Source organism: Anomalospiza imberbis, chromosome 19 (genome assembly GCF_031753505.1).
Source record: "Anomalospiza imberbis isolate Cuckoo-Finch-1a 21T00152 chromosome 19, ASM3175350v1, whole genome shotgun sequence".
NCBI classification, from domain to species: domain Eukaryota; kingdom Metazoa; phylum Chordata; class Aves; order Passeriformes; family Viduidae; genus Anomalospiza; species Anomalospiza imberbis.
Genome location: NC_089699.1, coordinates 4176854 through 4203459, shown reverse-complemented (window position 1 = coordinate 4203459; position 26606 = coordinate 4176854). Strand labels below are relative to the sequence as shown.

General features: G+C 56.2%; 2 protein-coding genes across 3 annotated transcripts in view; one reads left to right on the top strand and one right to left on the bottom strand.

Annotated features, from left to right (window-relative positions):
• Positions 1 to 763: 763 nt before the first annotated feature.
• Positions 764 to 5610, bottom strand: LOC137485053 (TBC1 domain family member 24-like). 2 transcript variants are annotated; one of them, XM_068209278.1, is made up of 7 exons: positions 5508 to 5610; positions 3524 to 4559; positions 3022 to 3180; positions 2593 to 2656; positions 2235 to 2330; positions 1773 to 2049; positions 772 to 998 (listed from the first exon to the last, which is right to left on the bottom strand). In XM_068209278.1, the coding sequence occupies exons 1-7, from the start codon at positions 5608 to 5610 to the stop codon at positions 853 to 855; spliced, it is 1881 nt and encodes a 626-aa protein (XP_068065379.1). In that variant the 3' UTR covers positions 772 to 852. The 2 variants fall into 2 exon arrangements, with proteins under 2 accessions (XP_068065380.1, XP_068065379.1); XM_068209279.1 differs by lacking the exon at positions 3022 to 3180 and having other exon boundaries at positions 764 to 998.
• Positions 5611 to 8637: 3027 nt separating this feature from the next.
• The window catches only part of STX8 (syntaxin 8), an 88184-nt gene continuing 70215 nt past the window's right edge, over positions 8638 to 26606 (top strand). Inside the window, exons 1-6 of the mRNA XM_068209287.1 lie at positions 8638 to 8698; positions 10485 to 10584; positions 14251 to 14345; positions 16660 to 16770; positions 23202 to 23326; positions 24588 to 24680. Of these exons, the coding sequence (XP_068065388.1) occupies positions 8682 to 8698; positions 10485 to 10584; positions 14251 to 14345; positions 16660 to 16770; positions 23202 to 23326; positions 24588 to 24680 (541 nt within the window). The 5' untranslated portion in view covers positions 8638 to 8681. The remainder of the gene's footprint in view (positions 8699 to 10484; positions 10585 to 14250; positions 14346 to 16659; positions 16771 to 23201; positions 23327 to 24587; positions 24681 to 26606) is intronic.

The following is a 26606-nucleotide window of genomic DNA, read 5'->3' as shown; positions in this document are numbered from 1 at the left end:
TGCCTGGATACCCTGTGGAGGCTCTGAGCCATTCCTGGTGTGCCTGGATACCCTGTGGAGGCTCTGAGCCATTCCTGGTGTGTCTGGATACCCTGTGGAGGCCCTGAGCCATTCCTGGTGTGCCTGGATACCCTGTGAGGCCCTGAGCCATTCCTGGTGTGCCTGTGCCTGGCCCCGTGGGAGCTCTGCCATCGCTGCTCCTGCTGTGCCCTTCTGCCAGTGCTGACACAGCTCCAGGGCAGCCACAGCTCCGCCCCGAGTGGCTGCAGGACTGGGATGGGTGGGACGTGACCCCACCTAGGAAAGTGTGTTTGGAGCGGGAGAGGTTCTCCTGCTGCAGCCAGAGGGTTCCCTGTGGCCTCCGACCCTCCCGTGTCTGACAGAGCGACACCAAATGTTCTCATTCCACGTTAAAATGGTCCATCCTGGTGATCCCAGCCCAGCAACACTAAATGTTCTCATTCCATCTTAAAATAGCCCATCCTGGTGATCCCAGCCCAGCGACACCAAACCTCCCCATTCCACATTAAAATAGCCCATCCTGGTGGTCCCATTGAGGAATCTCCTCCGTGTCCAGCCCTGCAGCCCCATGCAGCCCTGGGCTGGGGACAGAGCAAAGGGCTCAGCCCCAAACATGGGGTCCCCTGGAGCTGTCGCTGCACCCACAAACTACAGGCGGGGCTTTGCCATCTGATCTGCTCGGCTCTGATCCGATCCGGTCTGGCCGCGGAGGGGACCATGGGGAGCAGGGCCGTCACACAAGTGGCCACAGCCCGGCCGGGGGTGGCCAGCGCGGGGAGGGGTCCCCGTGCCCGTGGCTGCGGGGGGCACACGGGGGTGTCCCCACGGGAACTACGCGTTTTGGAAGCCCCACACTTCCAAGAGCTGCACCTGGAAGTTCTCCTGGCAGAGCGGGGGGTTGTCGAAGGTCTCGCAGTGCTCCGTGTGTCCCCGGAGCAGGCTGGCGTCCAGGGACAGCGCTTGGCCTCCCCCTCCACCTGCAAGAGCGAGCGCAGGCTCGGCCCGGCTGCCCCGGGCCCGGCGGGGCCGCGCCCGCCCCTCGCTCTCTGTCCCTGTCCCGTCCCGGCCCCGCTCCCGGCGCTGGAAGGGGCTCGGGCTGCTCCGGGGGGCTCCCGACCCACTGCGGCTCCTGTGCCGAACCCCCGGCCCCGGGGGCACCGAGAGCCCGCCCGGCCCCAGCCTGACCCCCGGGGCCGCTCCGGTGCCCGTGCCCGGCCCTCCCCGGGCCGATGCCACCCTCGGCTCCGGTCCCCCCGCACGGAGCGAGGCGAGGCTGGGAAGGGGCGCTCCAGCCCCGGGGAGCGAACCCCGCCGGGGTTTGGGCTCTGGGGCTCCCCTTGGGGCTCTCGGGAGGAGCTCCCGGGCTGGGGGAAGGGGAGCTGCCCTGGCCTGCCCGGGCTTTAACCCGATATCCCCAGCCGGAGCTGCGGGGAGCCGACAGGGATCCCCCCTTACCGACAGGGATCCCCCCCCTTACCGACAGGGATCCCCCCCTTACCGACAGGGATCCCTCCCTTACCGACAGGGATCCCTTTTACGGATATCGATCCCCCTTACCGATAGGGATCCCCCTTGCTGATAGCGATCCCTCCTTATCGATATCAATCCCCCTTACCGATAACGATCTCTTTTACTGATAGCGACCCCCCCTCACCGATATCGATACCCCCTTATCAATATAGACCCCTTTAACTGATATCGATCCCTTTTACCGATATCCATCCCCCCTTGCCGATACCGACCCCTCTTACCGATAACGATCCCGTCCCGGGAGCCGGACATGAACATGGAGGCAGTTTTGGAGGGCAGGAGGAAGTGCCTGATGGCCAGGAACGGGGACAGGCGGCCTCTCCTCTGCGGCGAGGGCACGGCCAGGTGGTTGGGGCTGGAGCTGCGGCTGTCCCGGGAGGAGCCGAGCAGGGATTCGGGAGCGGGCGAAGGCGAGCGCTGCCGGGAGCGCGGCACGGCCTTGGCCAGCTCCGGCTTCTTGATGAGCACCCACTCGTACCTCTCTGCCTCGGGGCGCACCTGGGCAGCGGGACACACCTGGTGACCGCCGGGGCACCGCGCCAGCGCTGGGAAGGTGCTGCTGCTGCTGCCCGGGGGGCTGGGGCCAAGGGCTGCTCCAGGTCTGGACCTGGGGCAGGGAGGGGACAGGGTGTCCTGGCAGGACAGCAACGAAGGGACAGACCCAGACACAAGCCGTGACTTACAGTGAACACAAAGCACTCTCCCGTCCCAAAAAAGCCCGATGTGGCTCCGCTCTTCTTCCTCTCGGCCCAGTCGGAGGAGAGAAACGCCCCACACACCTTGGGAGAGAGCACAGGGAGCCCAGGGGATGGATCAGTCTCGCTCGTGGCCTCTCTCCCCCTCACCCTCTCCTCCTGTTTCCCAGCAGCCCTGGCTGAGGTGTGTCCTGGTGGCCAGAGGTGCAGTTTGTTCTGTCCTGGGAGCTGGGACAGACCCGGGGCGGGGCAGGACAGGGAGCACACGGCCTGTGGGTGCTCCAAGAAGTGCCCGTGGGGTCACCCAGCCTGTCCCCTTCCCCAGCCCTGCCTGGGAAACGCTCACCTCCCCCTCGGTGGTTTTGATGAGCAGCACCGTGGGTTCGTAGCCTTCACAGCACGTGTAGAACCTGCAGAGATGGACAAGGGGTGGGCTCGGGGGGAGCTGGAGCCCTGGGCAGGGCGTGCTGCCTGTCCCTGGCCGCTCACAGCGTGCCTGGCACGGTGTGGCACACGGGGACACCCCTGCCTGGCACACCCACCCACAGGGCTCCCTGCGCCCCGGGCTGTGCCCAGGTGTTGGTGGCCATCTGGGCCAGCCTCTGCCCTCTCCCCTAAGCCACGCGCAGGAGCCCGAATCGAGTCCAGGAGGGTCCCCAGCAGCCCCAGAGGTGGCCCAGGTCACTTGTGCTGCTCCTTCCTCCAGCAGCAAGCCCTGCCCAGGTTTCCCCCACGCGCCCAAGCCACCTGGCCCCGGGGGCAGGTGAGGCTTCACCTCTGCAGGCTGCAGCCGTCCTCGGAGGTGGAGAAGAGCAGCAGCGGGGGGAAGAGCGAGAAGCGCTCGGGGATCCAGGACCAGACGAGGCGCATCTCCTGCGCCGTGACAGTGCTGGAGCTGAACTTCTGCATGTCCACGGCCAGGTGGAAGGACGGCCTGCCAGGGGAGGGACATCAGGCCGGGCTGGGGGCCCCTCTGCTTCTCGGGGCACAGCCCCTGCAGCAGGTTCTGTCCTGCCCTTTGCACCGTGAGCTCTCTGCCAACATCCCCAGCTCTGCTGTGCCGTGTCCCCTGACAGGGTCCCTGACTCTGGCTGTGCCGTGTCCCCTGACAGGGTCCCCAGCTCTGCTGTGCCGTGTCCCCTGACAGGGTCCCCCAGGGGCTGCGAGGGCACAGCCACAGCTGCAGGAGGTTCCTGCAGCTCCCCCATGGGTTCTCCACAGGAACTCATATTTTGGCAGCTCAGCCCCAGAGCTGGGGAGCACAGAGCTCTCCTCACCTTCTCTGCACCACGGTGATGCCCCTCTCCACCAAGGCCTTCCTGTTGGCCATGTGGAGCAGCCAGATCTCCTTGCGGGAGAAGAGCCGGATGCCAAAGGCTCTCTCCAGGAGTTTGTCCACAGTCACGTGCTCGGCGATGTTCCTCACGAAAGCCTGCAGCTCCACCTTGACGTCGGAGCCCTGCAGCTCGGCCGGGGCCGCCGAGAGCCTGAACTGCTTCAGCAGGGCCAGGGCGATGCGGTACAGCACCTTCTGGCCCTCCAGCAGGAACACGTCCAGCACACGCACGGCGTAGCCGAAGGGCAGCCCGGGGAAGAGCCACGAGAGCCACTCCGAGTAGACCTCGAGCACGTTGTCGGCGGCGCCGGCTATGAGCTTGTGAGCCGCCGGGCAGTGCTTGCTGGCCAGGTCCCCGAAGGTCATGCAGGAGGCCTGGTGGGCCAGGAAGGACTGGTCGATGTAGGCGGCGTGGGGAGCGTTGCTGGCGATGAGGCGCGAGAGGCTCTCGAAGCACTGGGCCTCGTCCTCGCTGTAGTGCAGCAGCAGCGCTGCCAGGGCCGGCAGGAGGGGGCTGTGCGTGATGTCGGGGAACAGGGCGCCCACGCAGATGAGGATCTTCTTCAGGGCCGTGACCCCGTGCGGGCTGAGGCAGTAGGTGGGCACGGGGCAGCCCTCCAGGAACTCGGGCAGAGGGTGGGAGCTGACGCTGGGCTTGCCGAAGAGCCGGCCGGCCACGTCCCGGTACACGAGCGCGTCGGGGGTGACGAGGCGGCAGGAGACCCGCTGGATGAGCCGGGGGTAGAGCCAGGCGCGGCTCGCGTGGCTCCGGGCCCAGCAGCCATCCCTCGCCAGCCTCTTCAGCTCCTTCGGGGGCCTGCCCAGCACGTCCCGCGGGATCTGCGCTGGGCCCTGCGGCTCCGGCATCTTGTCCCAGTCCACGAAGTGCCCGCAGCCCCGGCACGAGGAGGTGTCGATGTCCCAGGTGTCAGCCTCGGACGTGACCACGATGGTGACCGGGGATGAGCCGAGCACCTCTGCAGGACAAAGAGCTTTTATTGAACAGCTTTCACCGCCCCACCCTGGCTCAGGGCGCTCTGGAGCCTCACAGCCACGTCCTGCATTTCCTTGTTCTCCCCTGCAAAGGGAAGCGTTTCAGGCTTTGCCCTCTCCCGCTCCCATCAGCTCCGGGTCCCAGCTGGGTGTCAGGGTTGCTTCTCACACCGCGAGCGGCTTTTCACCGCTCCAAAAGCTGCCAGCCCCGAGGCAGGGCTCGGGCAGCCCCAGCCCGGCGCTGGGAAGAGCAGAGCCCGAGCTCCGCCTAGAGAGACGGGAGCGGCATTTCCCCGGGGCTGGGAGAGCTCGAGCCGAGCCCTGCCGGGCACGGCAGCTGGCCCCGCCTGGGTGAGCTCTGCTGGGCGCTCATTAACGGCCAGGATAACGTCAATTAGCGCACTCCTGAACTCTCGGATGTTGTATCGTGCCCGTGCTCAGTTGCTGGGGGGTCAGGGATGGATTCGCACTGAGCCAAGGGGACACGTGGTGGCACATCGGCACAGCCGGGCCGGCTCCCGCTCCGGCTCTGGCTCTGCAGCTCAGTTCGGCGCTTGCCCAAGGCCAGCAGGAGCAGCGGGTCGGGCTCAGTCTGGTTCAGGGCAGGAGCTGTTGGATCCGGAGCCGCTCGGGCCGACTCCTGTCCCGGACACAGCCTGACCCCAGCACAGTCACGGGGGCTCCTGGCCACAGAAACCAGGCTGAGACAACACCGGCGGTGGATCAGGGGCTGTCTGCACCCCAAATTCACCTCGTCCCCTCTCAGGGCGCTGCCCTGCCCGGGTACCGAGGAGCATCAGCCCGAGCACCGCCGGCCCCGGCCCGGGTGCTGAACGGAGGCTCCGGCTCTGCCCGCCCCGGGACGAGCCGCGGGGCTCGGGGCGGGCATTGGGCTGTGCCCCAGCCCCTCTGCTCCCGCCCCGCGCACTCACCTCGCCCGGTGCCCGTGTCCTCGCCCGCGGCCGGCTCGGCCATGGGGAAGGCGGCGGCCGCGCCCCCGGGGCAGCGGGGCAGGCTGAGCCCCACCTGCAGCATGTGCCAGCTCGGCCACCCCTGCGGGTCCCTCCGGCCCCGCACCTGTCCGCGCTTTTAAGGTGCGGGCCAGCCCGCGGCCGCGGGGTTTATTTGGGGTAAACACAGCGAGGGGTGGAGCAGCTCCGCGCCCGCATCGCCCCTTCCTGCCCCAATTCCGCGCCGGGCCCGGCTGGGGGCTGTAAACACCCCGTGGGCCGAGATAGCATCAAACAGCAACAGGAGCAGCAAATGAATCCTTTACTTTCCCGAGGATAACCTTCGTGTTCCCGCTCAGGCTGCGGCTGCTGCGGGCCCGGCCGTGGGGCTCCGGCGGGCCCGGTGTGCCCCCGGGCCATGGTTGGCACCGATCGATTTCAGCCTCAGACCGCGCCGCGGAGCTGCAGAATGAGCGCTGTGCTCACGGACGAAGAGCTGAGCCGGAGGAAAAGCGGCCTCCAGCAGCTGGGAGAGGCTCCCAGGACACCACCCCGGTCCCACAGCGCTGCCGCAGAGCTCTCAGCTCAGACTGCGCTCAGCGGGCGCTTTTATAGGCATCCCAACCTTTAAAAGGATGTTTATTTGCCTTTGAAATCGGATCGTTTCTGGTGTGATAAGAGCAGCTGCAGGTTGTTCCTGGTCTGCCTCCCTGCCTGCGAAATATGAAATATGTAGAGGCCGTGGGGCTCGGGCTGAGCAGTGCAGCAGAAGGCCATGAATGTTTGATGGCCGCGGCTGCGGGAGCATCTCTGGGTGTGCGGAGAGCCGGGCCAGGGGACAGAGCCCACCCCGGGGGATCAGCCCCAGGAACGGGGGAGCAGAGCTGGGATCAGCCCCGGGAATGGGGGAGCAGAGCTGGGATCAGCCCCGGAACGGGGGAGCAGAGCGGGGATCAACCCCGGGAATGGGGGAGCAGAGTGGGGATCAGTTCTGGGAATGGGGGAGCAGAGCTGGGATCAGCCCCGGGAATAGGGGAGCACAGTGGGGATCAGTTCAGGGAATGGGGGAGCAGAGTGGGGATCAGTTCTGGGAATGGGGGAGCAGAGCGGGGATCAGCCCCGGGAATGGGGGAGCGGAGCAGGGATCAGCCCTGGGAACGGGGGAGCAGAGCGGGGATCAGCCCCGGAACGGGAACGTGCTGAGGAGATGCGCTCGTTCTCGTTATCAGTATCGTTATCACTATTGTTTTGATTGTCCTTGTCGCTGCCGTCATCGCTGCCGTTATCAGCACGGGCCCCGCATCACGAGGGCGACAGAGCCTCGCTGGCAGCGCCCCGAAGCTGCTCCTCAGTTTTGTGCCCGATTTGCGTCACCCATCGCCTCCAAAAACATAGGGAGAGGCCAAAGCCCGGCGGATCAGGGTGGGAAGGGCTCGGACCGAGGGGCTGCGCCCACCGCAGCCGAAACAGCGACAGTGCCAGCACCGCCAGTGACACCGGGACCGGGGCACGGCGACATGGGCGAGGGCAGCGGCTGTCACTGCAGATGGGCAGGGACAGCGGCCAGCGCTGGGGACTGGGAGAAGGGACCCGGTGCCAGCGCTCAGTGCTGGCTTTATGTGGCAGCAGGGAGGGGTGGGGACAGCTCCGGCTCTGTGCTGTGCACGTCTGCACCTGTACACCCTGAACACTCTGCACCTTGTACTGCAAACCTGAACACTCTGCACCTTGTACTGCAAACCTGAACACTCTGCACCTTGTACTGCAAACCTCTGTGCACGGGACCTCTGCCCCTCTGCACCTGTAAACGCCGAACATCTGCATCTGTCCCTGAGCCCGCACACCCCAAACATCTGCATCTGTCCCTGCGCCTGCACACCTCGAACATCTGCATCTGTCCCTGCGCCTGCACACCCCGAACATCTGCATCTGTCCCTGCGCCCACACACCCCAAATATCTGCATCTGTCCCTGAGCCCACACACCCCAAATATCTGCATCTGTCCCTGAGCCCACACACCCCGAACATCTGCATCTGTCCCTGTGCCTGCACACCCCAAACATCTGCATCTGTCCCTGTGCCTGCACACCCCAAACATCTGCATCTGTCCCTGCGCCCACACACCCCGAACATCTGCATCTGTCCCTGAGCCCGCACACCCCGAACATCTGCATCTGTCCCTGCGCCCGCACACCCCGAACATCTGCATCTGTCCCTGAGCCCGCACACCCCGAACATCTGCATCTGTCCCTGCGCCCGCACACCCCGAACATCTGCATCTGTCCCTGCGCCCGCACACCCCGAACATCTGCATCTGTCCCTGAGCCCGCACACCCCGAACATCTGCATCTGTCCCTGCGCCCGCACACCCCGAACATCTGCATCTGTCCCTGCGCCCGCACACCCCGAACATCTGCATCTGTCCCTGCGCCCGCACACCCCGAACATCTGCATCTGTCCCTGCGCCCGCACACCTGCCCCTCCGTCCCGAACGGCCGGCCCTGCCCTGTGCCCCTGCACCGCACAGCAGAGCCGCCGCGCCATCGGCCCCGCTCCCCGCACTGCCGCACCCCTGGGGCCGGTGCGCTCCCCCGGGCCCGTACCCCGGTACCTCGCTCCATCTCTCCATCTCTCCCCTCTCTCCCCTGTCTCTCCATCTCTCTCTCCATCTCTCCCCTGTCTCTCCATCTCTCCCGTCTCTCCATCTCTCCCCTCTCTCTCCCCTCTCTCCCCTGTCTCTCCATCTCTCCCCAGTCTCTCCCCTCTCTCTCCATCTCTCCCCAGTCTCTCCCCTGTCTCTCCATCTCTCCCCAGTCTCTCCATCTCTCCCCAGTCTCTCCCCTCTCTCTCCATCTCTCCCCAGTCTCTCCCCTGTCTCTCCATCTCTCCCCAGTCTCTCCATCTCTCCCCAGTCTCTCCCCAGTCTCTCCCCAGTCTCTCCATCTCTCCCCAGTCTCTCCCCAGTCTCTCCCCTGTCTCTCCATCTCTCCCCAGTCTCTCCCCAGTCTCTCCCCTGTCTCTCCATCTCTCCCCAGTCTCTCCCATCTCTCCCAGTTCCTTCTCCCATTTCCCCTTCCCCTCCGTCTGCTCCCGGCGCCTGCGCGCGGCGCGTCCGGGCGGATCCGGCGGAAGCGCCGGGAAGGTTCCGGGGCCGCGATGGCTCCGGACCCCTGGTGAGCGCCGGGCGGGCCGGGCCGGGGGCTGCGGGCCGGGACCGGGCCGGGAGCGGCCCTGCCGGGGCCGCGGAGCGTGCGGAGCCTCCGGGGCCCGGCACGGGCGGGAGCGGGGCCGGGCGGTGCGGGGCGGAGGGGTGGTGTGCCTTCCCAAAGCCATTCCCGGTGTGCGTGTGTTTGGGGTGCTGTGCCTCCCTTCCCGGGATCCTTTCCCAAAGCCATTCCCGGTGTGTGTGTGTTTGGGGTGCTGTGCCTCCCTTCCCGGGGTCCTTTCCCAAAGCCATTCCCGGTGTGTGTGTGTTTGGGGTGCCGTGCCTCCCTTCCCGGGATCCTTTCCCAAAGCCATTCCCGGTGTGCGTGTGTTTGGGGTGCTGTGCCTCCCTTCCCGGGATCCTTTCCCAAAGCCATTCCCGGTGTGCGTGTGTTTGGGGTGCTGTGCCTCCCTTCCCGGGATCCTTTCCCAAAGCCATTCCCGGTGTGTGTGTGTTTGGGGTGCTGTGCCTCCCTTCCCGGGGTCCTTTCCCAAAGCCATTCCCGGTGTGTGTGTGTTTGGGGTGCCGTGCCTCCCTTCCCGGGGTCCTTTCCCAAAGCCATTCCCGGTGTGTGTGTGTGTTTGGGGTGTCGTGCCTCCCTTCCCGGGATCCTTTCCCAAGCCCATCCCGGTGTGCGTGTGTTTGGGGTGCTGTGCCTCCCTTCCCGGGGTCCTTTCCCAAAGCCATTCCCGGTGTGCGTGTGTTTGGGGTGCCGTGCCTCCCTTCCTGGGATCCTTTCCCAAGCCCATCCCGGTGTGCGTGTGTTTGGGGTGCCGTGCCTCCCTTCCCGGGATCCTTTCCCAAGCCCATCCCGGTGTGCGTGTGTTTGGGGTGCTGTGCCTCCCTTCCCGGGGTCCTTTCCCAAGCCCATCCCGGTGTGCGTGTGTTTGGGGTGCCGTGCCTCCCTTCCCGGGGTCCTTTCCCAAAGCCATTCCCGGTGTGTGTGTGTGTTTGGGGTGTCGTGCCTCCCTTCCCGGGATCCTTTCCCAAGCCCATCCCGGTGTGCGTGTGTTTGGGGTGCTGTGCCTCCCTTCCCGGGGTCCTTTCCCAAGCCCATCCCGGTGTGCGTGTGTTTGGGGTGCTGTGCCTCCCTTCCCGGGGTCCTTTCCCAAAGCCATTCCCGGTGTGCGTGTGTTTGGGGTGCCGTGCCTCCCTTCCTGGGATCCTTTCCCAAGCCCATCCCGGTGTGCGTGTGTTTGGGGTGCCGTGCCTCCCTTCCCGGGGTCCTTTCCCAAGCCCATCCCGGTGTGTGTGTGTGTGTTTGGGGTGCCGTGCCTCCCTTCCCGGGATCCTTTCCCAAGCCCATCCCGGTGTGTGTGTGTGTGTTTGGGGTGCTGTGCCTCCATTCCCGGGGTCCTTTCCCAAGCCCATCCCGGTGTGTGTGTGTGTGTTTGGGGTGCCGTGCCTCCCTTCCCGGGATCCTTTCCCCAGCCCATCCCGGTGTGTGTGTGTGTTTGGGGTGCTGTGCCTCCCTTCCCGGGGTCCTTTCCCAAGCCCATCCCGGTGTGCGTGTGTTTGGGGTGCCGTGCCTCCCTTCCCGGGGTCCTTTCCCAAAGCCATTCCCGGTGTGCGTGTGTTTGGGGCGCCGTGCCTCCCTTCCCGGGGTCCTTTCCCAAGCCCATCCCAGGCTTTGGGGCTGTTGTGCCTTCCCGTCCCGAGGCTTATACCGGCGGGTCCCATCCGCTCCCTGCGGGTCCCCGCCGATCCCACCAGGTCCCGCCCCAGGCCCGGGCTCAGCCGCTCCGTCCCCGCAGGCTGCCGCTGCTCGCCGCCGCTCGCCAGCTCGCCCAGGACATCGCCGAGAAGCTCCAGGAGCGGAGCCGCTGCCAGCGGAGCGGGGAGAGCTCGGCCAAGGTGCCCTGGCAGGGACGGGATCGGCGGGGCTGGGGCTGCGTGTGGTGTGCCGGCTGCGACGGGCCCGGGATGCGGGGCGGAATTCCCGGGATGCGGGGCGGAATTCCCGGGATGCGGGGCGGAATTCCTGGGATGCGGGGCGGAATTCCCGGGATATGGAGCGGAATTCCCGGGATGCGGGGCGGAATTCCCGGGATATGGGGCGGAATTCCCGGGATGCGGGGCGGAATTCCCGGGATATGGGGCCGAATTCCCGGGATGCGGGGCAGAATTCCCGGGATGCGGGGCAGAATTCCCGGGATGCAGGCCCGAATTGCCGGGATGCGAGGCGGAATTCCCGGGATGGGGGCGGAGGGAGGAGCGGTTTGGGGCCGGGGCTGTGTCGCTGCCGCTGCCGGCACCCGCAGGGGAAGGGGGAAGGCTGTGTTCCAGCGCCGGTGTCCGTCCCGTAAGGGGTGGGTAAGGGGAACGAGAAGGGAGTTTGGGAATGCACAGCGGCTGCCCAGTGGCACAGTTCAGGTCTAGCAGCGGTGAATCTCTGCGAGCAGCAGCGCTGGTTCGGGGAGGAGCTGTGGCCGTGCTGGGCACTGCCCGCTGCCCGCTGCGGGCTGTCCCTGCCGGGATGGAGCTGGTCCAGAGGCTCTGGGATGCTGGGATGGAGCTGGTCCAGAGGCTCTGGAATGCTGGGATGGAGCTGGTCCAGAGGCTCAGGGATGCTGGGATGGAGCTGGTCCAGAGGCTCAGGGATGCTGGGATGGAGCTGGTCCAGAGGCTCAGGGATGCTGGGATGGAGCTGGTCCAGAGGCTCAGGGATGCTGGAATGCTGGGATGGAGCTGTCCCAGAGGCTCAGGGATGCTCAGCAGATGCTCTGTGCCCTCTCTCTATGAAAAGGGAGCAGGTGTTCCTCCCCCAGGGCTGGATCCTGCCTTTTGCAGTGCCTGCAGACCAGAGGGAATAGGAATCTTGCAGCCTTGTTTTAGGTGCTTTTCTAACAGAATACAAGCCCAGAGTTAAGCAGGAATGAGAAGCAGCAGTTGGAGCTTACCCAGGATTGTTGTGTCCTCCACGTTTTCACACTTCCTGTGTAAGAAATAAAATAAAGTTAAGGTTTTCAGGAGGCTGCTTTCCCTGGGGCTGCAAGCCTCGTCCTTTCCTGCAGGAGCAGCTTTGAGTCATTACCTGCTCCCTTGGCTGTGTTCAGATGAAAATTGCTGTAAGCCCTTGAGTTGGTCGTTTATAATAATTGGCAGAATTAAAAATGCAGTGCTTTTTCTCCCCCTCTCTGTATCAGGGCTGTAATGCAGTGCCTGATCCCTGGATCTGCTGGGCCACTCACTTTGCTGAGACGTGTTCAAATCAAGTGTCATTTTTGAAATGTTTCCTTGGAAGAAATTCTGAGGAAGTGTGTAGGCTGTGCACAATAATCAGTGCTGCTGAATGGCTGCCTCACTTCAGCAGGAGTTGACAGGGCGTCTCAGAAACCCCAAATAAGTGGGATTTGGGAGGGAGCAGTATTTTCTCTGGCTTTGGAGTGTTTGGAGATGCAGATTAAATTCCTGTTTCAGGATGGTGAAGTATCAGAATTGCACAGATACACCTCAGCAACAGAAGACCAGTAAAAAGCTTGCTGCTCAATCTGTCTGTATTTATAGAGGGCAAAGTTCTCTACTGCCACCAGCGCCACCTGTGAGGAGCCCAAACCCCGGTGAAACGTGGGGTTGGTGCTGTTTGGAGCCCTTCTGGGGCTGGAACTCTCTGGGGCTGTGTTTATGGAAACATTGCTCGGGTGACTGACTTCTCCATAAAATCATTTGTCCCATGCCCTGTGTTTTCCAGCTTCCTTTAATCCATTAACAGGTAAAGAGGAATATTTGGCAGGGTTTGATTCTACTCCAAACAAGGTTCCAACAAGGAGAGAGGTGTTTTCATAACAGAAACGCCTGTTGAGAAACCCACGGCTGAGCAGTCGCGTGTCCTGTGCCTCCTGAGTGCTGAAATGCAGGAAAATGTCTTTGTGCAGTATTGGCCTTTTAGGGAGAACGTAAACAGGGTTTTATTTTTGTAGTATTTTGCAATTAGCACAGCTGACCAACTTCTTGCTTGTTGCTGAGCCAAAAATAGAGCACAAAATCTAAAATGGAAAAATAAACTGTGAGGAAAGATTTTAATCCAGCTCTTATCATCTGTGAACTCTGCTCTATTAAGCTATTCATAAAACTTCCATTGGTTATTTTATTTTATTTTATCTTATTTTATTTTTTTTTTTTTTTAATTTTTTTTTTTTTTTTTTCTTCTACCTTAGTTTTCTGTACAGGAAGGAAAATCTGTTCCCTCACTGCCGTTTCTGGCCAGGTGGCTACATTTGGTGACTTCTTTGGCCGTGTCACCTTTGTGCTCTGTTGCTGTTCTGGGTCAGTCAAATGCAGCATTCTCCACCTGGAGCTGAGAACAAACAAAATTAATTACCTTTAATTACCTGCTTGCAGAGCTGGAGGCCACGCAGAGGCTTCAGCACTCCCAAAATCTCTGATCCCCCGTGCCGGTTTGGATCTGCTGCCGCTGGGTGCTTTGGTCCAGGGGTGGATTTGCCTGCCCCAGCCTGGGTGCCTCTGCTCTCTGCTGTGTCTGGTGGTGTCTGAGGGCAAAGCCCAGCGGGTCAGAGAGGCTCAGTCTCCCGAGGCTCTCCTGCTGCAGCCCTGAGCACACAGGCAGGGTCTGGCAGCGCTGTCCCTGCAGAGGGCTGCTGCTGCTGCTGCTGCTGCTGCTGCTGCTGCTGCTGCTGCCGCCTCTGAGCCTCCAGGAGAGCAGGGAGCGAGAGCAGATTTTCCTCTCTGCTCCCAGTTCCCCACGGAGCAGCTGGGGTTGCTGCCTGTTGTGAGCCACAGCTTGAAAACAAGAGGCACACAGCAAGTCTTAATTAGGACGACTTGCACTGTTAATTGCAGTCGGAGTGGTTTTTTCTGCATAACTGGAATGAAAAGAAATAACATCTGAGGAGGAAAGACTCCGAGGGTAATGTGAGTTTGAGTTGGGACAGGATGGGGAGAAAGCAGGAGGGTTCCTGCAAGCCTGGGGTTTGCTTGCAGCAGGGAAGAATGACTGAATTAGATTTTTACTGGGAACAGACACATCTGGGGCTTGGGCAGGTCAGGGGTGAGAAAGGACTGGGAGTGCTGGGTGCTGCTCAGAAGGGAAATGGAACGATCTGGATTTCTTTGGGGTCTGAAGTTTCAAGTCTGGAGCAGGGAATGTGTGAACCTGTAGCAACCTTCTCTCTGATCCTGGTAGCTGGGAAAGAAACCCAGTGGCAAAAGAAGCTGTTGCCTGTATTCTTACTGAAAATCAGAGGAAAGAGCTGGAAATTTATCTGGAAAATATTAAAACATGCTGAAATATTTTGCCCATATAAAGAAGTGTGTTTATAAAGACTTGAAAGACAGCTTTCCATATTCATCAGCATTAATGCCTCAGAGTTGTGTTTGTGGAACCATTGCATTGTTTTGTAAGCAGTGCCTCCTGGCTCTGAGCAGGCTCTCTGGGGCTGCAGTGGAGCCCTTCACACCTGTGCAGCAGAAGTTGGATATATATATGCAATATATATATATATATATGAAATGTCATGCGAATCTGACAGAGCAGGCCAGTGACAATCTCTGTTCCCCCAGGTCAACGTGGCCATCAGGTCCTCGCTGCAGAGCCTCAGGGAGAAGATTGAGCAGCTGAGGGAGCAGCTGCTGCGGGCGGTGTCCACACGGCAGATGTATCTAATGAAATGCAGAGGAAGAATCAGAACCCACAACTCCTATAAAGATTTGCAGGGACGGTGTGTTTATTACAGCTGGGCACATGTGGGGATCGTTCCCCTTCAAAGGACCTGTGTGCCCCTGAGAGCTCCTGATCCCTTTTTCTTGCCCTTACTCATTTACATACATGCATATTCATTCTGCTGAGTTCGTGTTACAGCTAGTTACACTTGTAGCCAGTTTTTGTCAGAAGTACAGAGAGGGCTCTTGGGTCACTCTGCCCTATTTCAGGGTCCAAGGAGTGTCTCTTATCACTTATCTCTTATCTCTTATCTCTTTAGCTTGGAAATTCGCATTCTTTCTCCTCAGCTGGGGCAGTTTTGCTAGTGCTGAAAAGTTACCAGACTAAACAGCATATTTTACTTATGCTAGCAAGCTCAAAGCGGCACATTGCACCCAAATCCAAATGGATTTCTACCCTGTGAAATTTTCACTCCGTCTCACTGTGAGCAGCAGCCCTGCCCCTCTGGGCTGTGGGGCACGCTGCAGAGCGTGCTGTCAGCCCCTGCCGCACGTCTGGGTGCTCCCCTCAGTCCCGCTGCAGGACACTTGGTCACCAGACAGTGCAGCAAGGGCTGGGCACCTCTGGGGTGCTGGGAGAAGCCTGGCTCTGGTCACCTCTGTGTCACCATCCTTGCCAGGAGGGGCTGGGAGGAGGTGAACGAGGTGTCCGGGGCACCTCGGAGCTGCCCTGTGCTGGGCAGGCTCTGCTGCCGAATGAGCAAGGTCACTTGGCCAGCACTAAACTGGCCAGGTGGATTTTCTCTTGGCATTTGCTCTTGGCCAGGCCTGGCTAAAAGGAAGGAGGAAGCTTTGTTCAGGCTGAGGTATCCTGGCTTTGACTGACTTAAGAAATAACAGCCCTGCAGCTGCAGATTGATCAAAATGCTGCAAAATACACCTTGGGAGGAAATCAGAGATTTTCTGCTAGGAGTGTTACCCCGTGGCTAGGCTGGGAGATGCTGGAAGAGTCGGGTTAAGGAGTCACAGGGATGTCCATCTCCCTGGAGGTACCCAGGAGCAGTGTGGCTTGAGGTTTGAGTGTTTCCTTTCAGCCTAGCACAGCAGAAACCCCTCCCGAGCCCTGAGCCTGAGTGCTGTGCTGGAGGCCAGCGCTGGAGCTGCCCTGCCCAGTGGGTGCTTGGGCAGGCAGATGCTGCTGCTGTGGCAGCAAACACACACAAACCAGTTCAGCCAGTGCTGAACCCACTCCGCAGTACCTGGGAGAGTTAAAGCCCTCAGGTCACCCAGGTTAATTTGGAACAGCTCCCCTGTGGAAGCCAGGGCTCTCCAGAGGCACTGTGAGAGTTGCTCCTCTGCTCACCAGTGCCTCTCGGGTGCTCTGCTCATGAACTGCAAGTGGAGACACATGCTCAAAGGGAAATTTTGGTTTTCTGTGACCACTTGGCTGGGAGCTGCTCTCCTGGTCTGTGTGAGGAGCCTCCAGTGAAGTGAGATGAGAAATACCCTGCTGGTTTTAAAGGCTCTGTTCTGCTTGGCTGCCCTGGTGGTGACGGTGTAATTTGGAGCTCTGTTAAGAAATCTCATCCTTCCCTGAGCTTAACCTGTGCAGTGCTGTTCCACTGTCAGCGCTGGAGAGCAGCAAATGAACAAAACATGACTGTGCTTGGATTTTGGAGGGGAAATGCTATTCTTACTGCAAATTTGGCAGTAAGAGTCCTCCTGGTTCTCTAATTACTTGGAGATGATGACATAAAAATCATTCTGTGGCCGCTGTATGAAACCTTTTGTTTCAGATATGTAAAGATCAGAAACACATCTAGAATAACAGCACGTTTCATTCAGAAAAATGTGACCAATCCTCTTAGATCTTGGAGCCTTTTCTTTGAGTTAAAAGTGTTAATTTTGATGATCAGGAAGTCTGATTTATATTAAGAATGTGTAACAGTAGTGTTTGATATTATTTATTATATCTATAAAAATATATATTAATTTATACATTATATAAATATATACAAATATATTTATATGTGTATATATTATATGTAAGTATTTAAATATATAATATTTAAATAGTATATATATAATTTATTTAAATAATTTATAAAATTTATAAATATTAAATATACAAAAATATAGGTGAATATATAAAATATATAAGCATGTATTAAATATATAAAAATATTAAAATATGTAATATTTTACATATATTAAGAATGTATGACAGTATTCTTTTAACAGTATAAACGTATTATTTTATACAATGAAATGAAAGCTTTCTGAGCTTGGTCCTTAACCCAGAGCCATCAGCACACAGCTGGAGGGGGACAGGAGGCAGAATTTGGTGGACGAGCTCCTGACACGGCTCAGACAGCTGGAGGCGTCCTACAGGAATGAAGGCCCGGAGGCAGACGTGAGCAGGTATGGCACTGTCCCCTGAAATCCCAGTGGATCTCTGCCTCGGGTGCCCCTGAGGTGAGAACTGAGCTCATCTCAGTTCATGCCCTGCAGGTACCAAAGGGAGAGGCTGTGCTTGGAAGTGTTTTTGTCAGTGGCAGCACATTCCTGGCAGTTCTGCTGCTGCCTGGAGAGGCTGCCTGGAGCAGAGGCTGCACAGGGTTAAGGAATAAAGCAGGGATTTATGAGAAAGCCTCAAAGGACACACCTTGGGCAGCACAAGAGCCCAGCCAGGGCTGCACCCAGGATGGAGCCAAGGTGGACTCAGAGTCACGAGTTTCACACTTCTATGAGCTCTGGTCCATTTCCACATTGGGGTTCATTGCCCAATTCCAGCTCCAGGGGATGCAGTCCCATCCTCCCAGGTTGCTCTCCTCCATTCCCTGCTGTTTGCACTTTTTGGGCTGAAGCTGCAGCGGTGTCCTTGGTTCTGGGGCTGGACAAGGATTGTTGTGTGTGCCTGAGCTGTGAGGAGAGCTGGCTGACACTTCATGTGGAGTTCAGGGTTATTTCCCAGTGCAGTGCAGAGTCTGGAAATATGAAAGCTCAGACTGAAGGCATCACTCTGTGCGTGGTGGCTCTTGGGCACTGCTTTTGGTGACACTCAGAGTTCAGCTGATGGTTTTCTGCATCCCTGTGTGTATTTTTGTTTGCTGAGGGTCTCTTCAGTGAGGTGGGAAGGGAAGGGGTTGGATCAGTGCTTGTGTTCTCTGGTGTGTTTGTTACACCTGTGCTGCCCAGAGCAGCTGTGGCTGCCCCTGGATCCCTGGCAGTGCCCAAGGCCAGGCTGGACAGGGCTGGGAGCTCCTGGGACAGGGGAAGGTGTCCCTGCCATGGCAGGGGTGGCACTGGATGATCCTGAAGGTCCCTTCCAGCCCAGCCCGTTCTGTGACGTGTGACTGTGATTTGTTTGTCATCCTTACGTATCCAGACATCAGAGCAGCACCTGCTGCAGGTGATAAACCTCCAGAGTGGGCTGGAACCCAAACAATTGTTCCAGGTTTGGATTCTCCCGAGCTCAGTGCAGCTCCTGTTGTTGGGTTGGCTCTTAAATCTATCCCTGAGTCACCCAAAACAGTGAGCAGGCAAAATGTGGGACTGTGGTGTGGGAGAGCTCTTGTGTGTGCCCTGTTCTGAGCAGTCCCTGAGCTGCTGTGGCCTTTGTGGCCATCCCTGCTGTGGCCTTTGTGGCCATCCCTGCTGTGGCCTTTGTGGCCATCCCTGCTGTGGCCTTTGTGGCCATCCCTGCTGTGGCCTTTGTGGCCATCCCTGCTGGCAGGGCAGTGTTGGCAAGATTCTGCTTCAGGCATTCAGCCTTGGGTTGCCCCAGCCAGAAGGTGTCGAGGCAAACAGGAAGAAAACACCAAAATCCCGTGATAATTTCAGGCCCCATTAGAAACTATCAGGGAATCCAGTATTTTCCAGCAGAAGATAACATCAGAGAGAGTATTTATTTGCTGGTGTTGCAAGGCTTGATGTTTCATAGTTCTCTTTTAACTTATTTTATTAAAAATGGATAAAACTATGCCAAATATTCCATCTGGTGAATTCCCACCCCTTCCAATTGTCCCTGTGGGTCTGGTTTTCAGGGGCACAGGCAGAGACAGCTCAGGGCCTGAAGCTTGTGCCAGAAATCCAACTTTGCTCTCCTGCCCGAGCCTGGGCTGTGTGCGGGTCTGTGGGGAAGGGGCTTGGAAGGATCTTGGAAGGAACCTGGGGGGATCTTAGAAGGAATTTGGAAGAACTTTGGAGGGAGCTTGGAAGGATCTCAGAAGAATCCTGGAGGGATCCTGGCAGGAGCTGCTGTCAGGCACGGAGCCCCCAGGCTCTGTAGGGCTCAGCTGCCGTTCCCAGCTCGGGGTCCCTCTGAAATCCTCGCAGATCCTGGCCCAGCTTTGGGATTCCGGAGGTGGCAGGGCCCCCCTGGAATGTGCCTGGAGCTGACACTCAGCTTTCCCCTGCATTAGAACAATCAGCACCTGGGGTTTGATGGGGTTGAGCAGTGACACTTGCCTGGCTTGTGCCGCTTTTCCATATCTAATCCAGGCCTAAAGTGACAGCCCACGGTGCCCAGGCCCTGCTCTTGGCAGCAGCCCTTCCTTTCATTAACCTTCCTGCACCACTGATCACATATTTATTGCCCAGGGCCTGGGGCTGGGAGGTTTGCCCTGGAATTAAGCTGCTTCACGTCTGGTCACCACTCAGTGAGTTTCACATCCTGTGAAAGCTGCTCTGAAGCTGTTTCTGGGCTGCAGGGCTGTGCTTTAATGCTCTCAGGGCTGATCCCAAGTGACAACTGCTGCAGGACGCTCCATGGCTGGGGACAGCGTTCCTGCCCCTTCCGGCCCTAATTAAGGTGCCACTGGAATTCTGCAGGGAAAGGTTGGGCTGGGTGTGAGCCTCCCCTCGAGCAGGGCCAGTTCCATGTCCTTTAATGGGCTTTCCATGACCATTCCAGTGTCTTCTGCCCCTTTTTCTCCTTGGGAGAATCTGTGCAGGTTGTTAGAGCAGGGGCTGGAATGGGGCAGAATTCCCAGGGTTTCACTCCATCCCAAAGGCAGGGGTGGGGAGAGCAGCCAGGAACGGTGACTTCCTGGGTGTCATATGTCAAACTTCTAGAGTATTTAAACATTTGTGGAGACAGAGGAATGGGAATATGCCCTCCCACTCCTGTCTGACCAGGTCTCAGGGTGGAGAAGTCCATGTCAGCCACCAGAGGATCAATAAATTACCTGCCCTTCCTTGGTGCCTCTTGGGATTCCTCAAAAACAGAGACAGCTTCTGGTGCCTGTGGGACACGAGGCACCTTCAGTAAGAGGTACCCCGGGTACATTTTGGAAGAGTCGATACTCATTTTTCTCTTCAGTGTGGGTCACCATCTTTCCTGGTTGAACCCTTTCCTGACAGATGGAAGGTCTTTCAGCCTGGATCCAAACAGGAATTTTGCCTAATGCCAAACAGGCTTCAGTCCATGAGTGCCCAGCTTCAGGTGTCAAATGCCTTTGGGAATCTGGCTGTTGTTTGTGGGGGGCAAATAAGAAAAGGAAAGAAGGAAATGAGATCAACAAGAGTTGTTCAGGTGCCTCTGAAAGCCCCTCCTGGTGTCCTTCCTCCCTCCCAGTTCTGCTGGAGCCTCCTGGCTGCAGCTGCAGCATCCTGAGCTGGGATGGGGATGGGAAGAGAGGGAATTGTTTGTCCATCCAGGAGAACACCTGAGTCCCAGGATCAGATCTAGGGCTGGGCTGGGGCTCTCCAGGGTTCAAGGGCCTTTGGCTGTGTGGTCAGGGCTGTCCAACACCCTCCTCAGTGCAGCTCCCAGTCCCTGAAGCAGTGGGAGCAGAGACCCCAGGGACAGGGAAATGGTGTCAGGAGCAGCATGGGATTTCCTGGAACAGGGGAACAGCAGTTCTTGTGCTGCTGGGGCTGGAAATCCTCTGCCAGCTGCAGGGAGTGCTGGAGGCTTCCCATCAGGAGAGGTTCTTGTGAGGAGATCTCCACCTGGGATGGTGCCTGGAGGGGACTCGGAAGTGCCTGCGCTCGTGTGGCCTCTCAGGGGTTTTGGAGAGATAGAGAGGGTTTCTGTTTTGTATGTTAAAATTATATTTGTTTTATTTATTAGCTTGGAGCTTCCTAAAGATACAGAGTGAGCACTGTAAGTGAGAGAACGCCCCAGTCCTGCAGCTCCCCTGTGGAGAGTGACCTGGGAAGCCAGGCTGGGCTGCCCTGGGTGCTTCAAAGAGCCCCTCTGCAGTTCAGGGAATGTTCAAGTGATCATCCACCCAATTGTCATATGACCCAGGTTTTGTTTAAGACTCAGTCTTGCTGATCACTCTTGTAAAGCCCTAAGCCTTGATGTGTGGCCTTGGCCTAAAGTAAGTGCTGGTTGAGTAATCTAAGTTGCTTGGGACGTGTTCTAAGAATTATCAGTGAAACAATAAGACAAGCCCTCCCTTGTTAGGCAGTGACAGAGCTCCCTGATTTTAAACCCCATCACCTTTTATGCTCGGGCACATTGCTGAGCCTTGTAATTAGTTAAATCTGCTCCCATCATCAAAAGCCATCCCCACACTCCAGTGCTCTGTGAGGCTCCCAAGGTTTGCCTGATTAACTTGGCGGAGGCAGTGGGTGGCTAATTGGATAAGCTTTAATCTTCACACCAGCCAGGCGAGGCAGCGAGGATCAGAGGCAGGGGGGAGCTGTGCAGTGTGCAGGGGGAAGGCAGTTACCAAACATGTCACAAAGATTATTCTAACGAGCAGACCACTTGTCATGACCCAACCTACAAGAATGGGGCAGAGCACTGGTGGGAGGGAGAGAGACAGAACCGCAGATTATTTCAAATTTGCTTGCCTTGGCTGTTTCTTAACTGGCAGGAATAGTTGTGCTGGTTTCAGCAAGCAGAGAGCTTTATGTTCCCTTTGCTGTAGTTAAACAGCTCTGGCAGATGCTGTTGCCCTGGGTTTTGTGTCCTCCTAATTGAAGTGAATTGGGTGAGCTGCAGTGGTGTTTCCATCTTTAGCAGTGTGATACTTCTGTCCTGTTCACAAACCTGCTGCCAGCTGTGGGACTGGGAGATAAAAGAGCATATTTAATCCCCGGAGCAGGGAGGGAAGCTGGCTGCTGTGTAAAAGTGCACTGCAGGTGTGTGTCAGTTTGTCTGATCAAGCCTGATTGCCAGCCAGAAATACCTGGAGATTTCATGGAGCTGCAGGGCTGGAATGCAGAGGAATCCCAGCTCCTCTCTGGTGCTGCCCTTGGCACCCAGCTGCTCGTGGCACAGCAGGGCTGGCACTGCTTTGGAGCTCAGCATCACTGGGTGCTTAAGGGAGATGTTGGGATTTATAAAAAGTGCTTTTTAGGCACGTTCATTAAAAAAAGAGGTTTTTCTATTATTTTTTCTATTTTTTCCTACTATTATTTTTTCCTACTATTATTTTTCCTATTATTATTTTTCCTAATTTTTCTATTATTTTTTCAATTAATTAATTATTTTCCAATTATTTTTCTACTATTTTTTTCTATTTTTTCTATTATTTTTTCTATTTTTTCTATTTATTTTTTCCTGTTTTTCATTCTGACTTCACCTTGAGCTGGAGCGCATTGCCCGCGCTGCCGTGGCCAGGGAGAGGAGCTGCAGGCTCTGCTCTGGGGCGATTTTCCAGCAGTGCTGCTCCATCCCACGGCCAGGAGATGTCCCCAGCTGCCCGGGATTCCTCCAGGAGCTGCGGCTCTGCTCGGACACCCTGCAGTGCCAGCAGGGCTCTGAGCCCTCCTGCCCCGCTGTCCTTTGCACAGTGGCCTCCTGCCCCGGGGCTTTGGCCACCGAGGGATGGCCAGCGGATGTGGGCAGCATCAGAGCATCTCCTGGAGAACAGCTCCATTCAAACTCAATTTAAAACACCAGAACAACTGCAACGTTCTAATTTAGGTCTTGGTGTAACTAAATCAGTGAGAACTTGAGATCTAAAAACCCTCTCTGGTTTTGGGTTGTTTGGGGAAGAGCAGGGAGAAGGTAAAATGGGATTGAAATCCAGAGTTTAGAGAAAGCAGAAAGCAAAGGCTCCAGCTTGTGAACATCCGTGGGGGAAGCAGCCTTACCCTGCCTCCCCCCAAACCTGAGCTGCAGATCTGGGTTCAGGGGACTCTCAGTCTCTGGTGAGGTTTGTCTTGTAGGAGAAACCAGTGAAGAGCTGGAAGGCAGAAACCAGAAATCTGGTATTGAGGAAATATTCGAGTGGGGTTTCATTTTACTGCTTGGATTTATGTGCTCTGGACATGGAAATCTTGTTTTCTGTGGTCACCAGGGAAGTGTCTGTAATGTGAACAATCTCAAGTCATAATTCTTTGGAAAGAAAACCCATTATTTAATTACTCTTTCATTTGGGAGTGTGTGTTCCTGGCTTCTCGTTCGGGTTGGTGCCAGACTAGGAAATGCAGGAAGGGAGCTGTGTCCATCTACAGTTCTTAAAATTCAGGAATGTTCCTGGTTAGGTTTGGTCAGGATTGCAGGGAATTAAGTCTCCTCTGATTTGCATCTCTATTAACAAGTGGATCCTTTACTCTTTGAGGCTGTAGCAGTATTTTTATGAGCTTGTGCTTTGATCATGTGGCAAATCCAGGAATAATGTGTATTCCCAGGAATGCTGTGTGTTCTTCATGCAAACAACATTTTATATGGCTATTTTATACAATCTGTTTATCCCTGTAAGATGAACTCTGTCCCTCCTTGCCCCTTCCAGCCCGTGAGATGGATTTGTTCTTGGGGATTGCTTTTGGCAGGTTCCTCCTGGGGCTGCACAGAGCCCCAGGGAGCGCTCAGCCCTGGCTGCTGCTGCCTGCCAGGGGCAGAGCACACGGCCAGGGGGGTGGGAGTCACTCACTGGGGCTCTTTTCAGATCCAGCCTCATGGCAGGAGGGGCCAAACGCGGCGTCACCAACCCCTGGCTCCTGGAAGAATCGGAGGAGACCAGAGGACTCGGCTTTGATGAGCTCAGGCAGCAGCACAGAAGGATCATTGAAGGTACAAGAGCCTTTCTGGTTGTTTCGAGCATCTCTGGGACTCTGAGAGGAGCTTTTATTTGAACCTCAGTACCCCAACCTGTGCTGAAGCTTTATGCTTTACGGATGTCAAACACAGCAGCTCCAGGCAGCTGCTGTCTGTATTTGCAGGAGCAGCATTGTTCTTGTCTGGATGCAACTTCTTAAATTAAATTTTGGAAGTCCTGGTTTTGCCCATATTCATGGTTTTGGTGTGCAGTGTGATCACATAACTGCACTGAGTGTAGGGGTCCTGCTGGGTGCATCAAAGGTCCTGCTGAATTGGGACGAGATAAGAAGTAACTCATCCAAAAGGGTGTTCAGATTTTGGCCCTCTGCACCCATAAGGCGTCTCTGACTTCGGGAGTGCTGGGAAGGCTCAGCCTGAGGAGGTCAGGTGGATGATGAGGTCATTTCCAGGCAATTCCAGTACTGGGAGTGATGCAATGAAATCAGGCTCCAGAAAAAGCCTGCTTCGCTCTGCCTGGGAACAACTTGTGTGCAGCTCAGGAGAATGTCTGGATGGTCCAGGAGGGACCTCAGCTGCGCTTTTAATTACATTGTGGCTAATTAAATGGGGCTGGAGGAGGCTGTTGAAGTGGAGGGTGTCCTGGCCACCCCATTTGGCTGTCACTGCTGTGCCCTGGGCACCGACCCTCTGCAGCTCCTCTTGTGTCCCCCTGGCAGCTCTGGGCAGGGAGAGCTGCACATTTTGGCTGCAGGGCCCCGGGGATGTGGTTCTTCACCCAGGAGCTTTGGGAGCACATCACACTGTCACTGCCCTCGTCCCCTCAGCTCTCCCCCACCCTCTGTGTCCTCTCGCAGCTTTAAAAATCTCTCTGAATTCTTTGGTGTTTGCATCACCTGTTTTCTTTTATTCATGTTAAAAGTTGCTTGGAAAATTTAAAAAGGCTAATCTGGAGCTCGCTCTGTGTGCCAGAAAATCCCCTGCATTTATGATTGAGTAACAGCTAAATGTTAAATTCCTGGATTTTTTTTTTTTTTGGATCCTCAGCAAAATGACCCAGCCAGAGCAGAGAAATTATTTACCCATCATTCACATTATTTCAAGAGTACTGTTGCCATACGGATTAATTTTCATGTTGTGTTCATGTGTTTTTCTTAATACATTTTAGCCCTTTAAGCACAGAGTAGATTTTTTTTTTCCTTCACTTCTACCTATTTTATGTAGCCTGGCATTTCAGCAACTTCTTGAAGTAATTTAATATATTTTCCTGGTGCAGAACAAGATGCTGGACTCGATGCTCTTTCTTCAATCATATCCAGGCAAAAACAAATGGGGCAGGAAATTGGGAATGAGCTGGATGAGCAGAACGGTAAGGACAAGATTTTGCCTCTCTTTTCTGTAAGACTGGGATTTGTTTTTTCCTCTCCTTACACAACTGCTCCTTCTGCCCACAGAGCAAGCAGCTGACACTAAAGGTTTATGTTCAAGCAGTGCAGATTCTGCCCATTCATCACCTGGTTTTATTGTGCCTCTCTCCATTCCTGTGGGCTGTGTCACTGTAGAGCACTTGGGATGTTTCCCCCAGCCTGACTTTTGAACAAAGGGATTGGTGATTGCTGCTCCAAAGCACAGAATTCACTCTGTTCTCCATCTTCTGCCTTTTTCCCTTTTATGACAGTTTTTATGTGTTGCAGGGCTTCACTTGAGCATTCTCATTCTGTGCCTTTCCTGATGAACTGAATGGAAAAGTCTTGAGCCAGCGATTAAAGGAGAAGCATTGCATTGTGTGCTGCAAGTGATTGGGTTGGGGAGCCTTTGTGGCAGTGAGTGGAGCTCAGATTAAGTGCAATGCTGAACCAGGAGAGCACCTAGCTCCTTTCAGAGAAGCCAGTGGAATTGCTCTCCTGCAGTAATAAACAAATCTGCTTTGTTCCTCACCTCATAGTGCACGTGGCACGAGCTGCCCTGGCAGAGCAGATCCTCCAGTGCTCCAGACTTTTCCATCTGCAGTAGCCCAGTGAGAGCCCTGGGCTTCTCCCCCTGACAGGGTCTGCAGCCCTGTGCTTCATCCCTGCCTTGTGCTTCACCCCTGAGCAGGGCAGTGCCCTTTTCCTTGCTGACAACCTCTGCCGGGTCGGTCTGTGTCTCACAAACGGGATGGGCCCTGACTGGTGCAGACTTAGGATTTGTTACCAGTCTGCATCATACAAGCAAAAAGCAAGAGACACAGGGAAACAGCCACATCCATGCAAACACAGAGCAGAGAGAAGATGGCAGCCCATGCAAAGCCTTTTTCTACATATTCTGTGAACCAGCAGCATAAAAGAAAAGGTGTGAAGTCATTAGACTCTAACCAGTAAGAAAAGGACCCACGTGGGTTTAACATTAACTAAAGGACTTCTATGAACCTCAAACAATGCACAATAATTCATTATTTAAAATTGAAACTTTTTCTATCTTTGCAAAGCATACATCTAGGACTTTTCGCATCTTGAGCTATCAATAAGTTCTTGTTCTTTCTTGTTCCTTATGATAAATATCAATGTATTCACTTGGTTCTTAACTTCCTAGCTTCCCATGAGAAGGTTTTGAAATTTCCCAGCTTTTCTCAGCTTTATGTCTACTTTCTGGGGCCTTTTTGCACTTTCTAAAGCCTTTTACCTTTTTAGATTCCTACAACAGCCCTGAGACCTTCTTCCCAGGGTGGGATTTTCCCTTTGCATCTCTCTGTGGGTTTGCTCAGAGTGAGGGGTTCCCAAATCCCCATCACTGCCATGAGGTGCTGCTGGGAGCTCTGTTCTGCAGCAAAGGGAAGCAGGAGGATGGATTCCTCCTGTTTGCCACGGCTAAACCCAGGAGGGATGGGAAATGCCTAGAATATGTCTTTGTTTATTCATCTTAGGGTTGTTAAGGAAGGGTTTGTGCAGCTGGGAGAGACTATGCTTAGTGCTCTTGTCATATTTGGATCCACTGCCTCATGTGAGGAAAGACATTTTCAATCAGAGGTCTCATCTCATAGGTTTCTTTATTAATCGTTGCTTAAAAAGTCATATTAATTGGTTTGTTTGTTTGTTTTTTTTTTGTTTGCTCTAAATAGGAAACAGGTGGGAAGCATGAGCATGTTTATGGACTCTGTGAAAGTTTGGTTTCTCCTCAGGAAAATACACGATCTGTGTCCCATTTCTCTGTTGGGGGTTGGGGATGGTTCCCCAAATTCTTATGCTTTTGGGACCCTGGAGGTTCTGTGTTTTGTGCCACTGCGTTTTTTGCCAGACTTCTGGCAATGAGACCTTGA

Bases quoted from the DNA above. Each gene is read 5' to 3' on its own strand.
- LOC137485053 (XM_068209278.1), bottom strand. From the start codon at position 5,610: ATGCTGCAGGTGGGGCTCAGCCTGCCCCGCTGCCCCGGGGGCGCGGCC. The intron at 2,657-3,021 runs GTGAAGCCTCAC...CCATCTCTGCAG, and splicing joins GACGGCTGCAGCCTGCAGAG to GTTCTACACGTGCTGTGAAG. The intron at 2,050-2,234 runs GTAAGTCACGGC...CCCGCTGCCCAG, and splicing joins GAGAGTGCTTTGTGTTCACT to GTGCGCCCCGAGGCAGAGAG.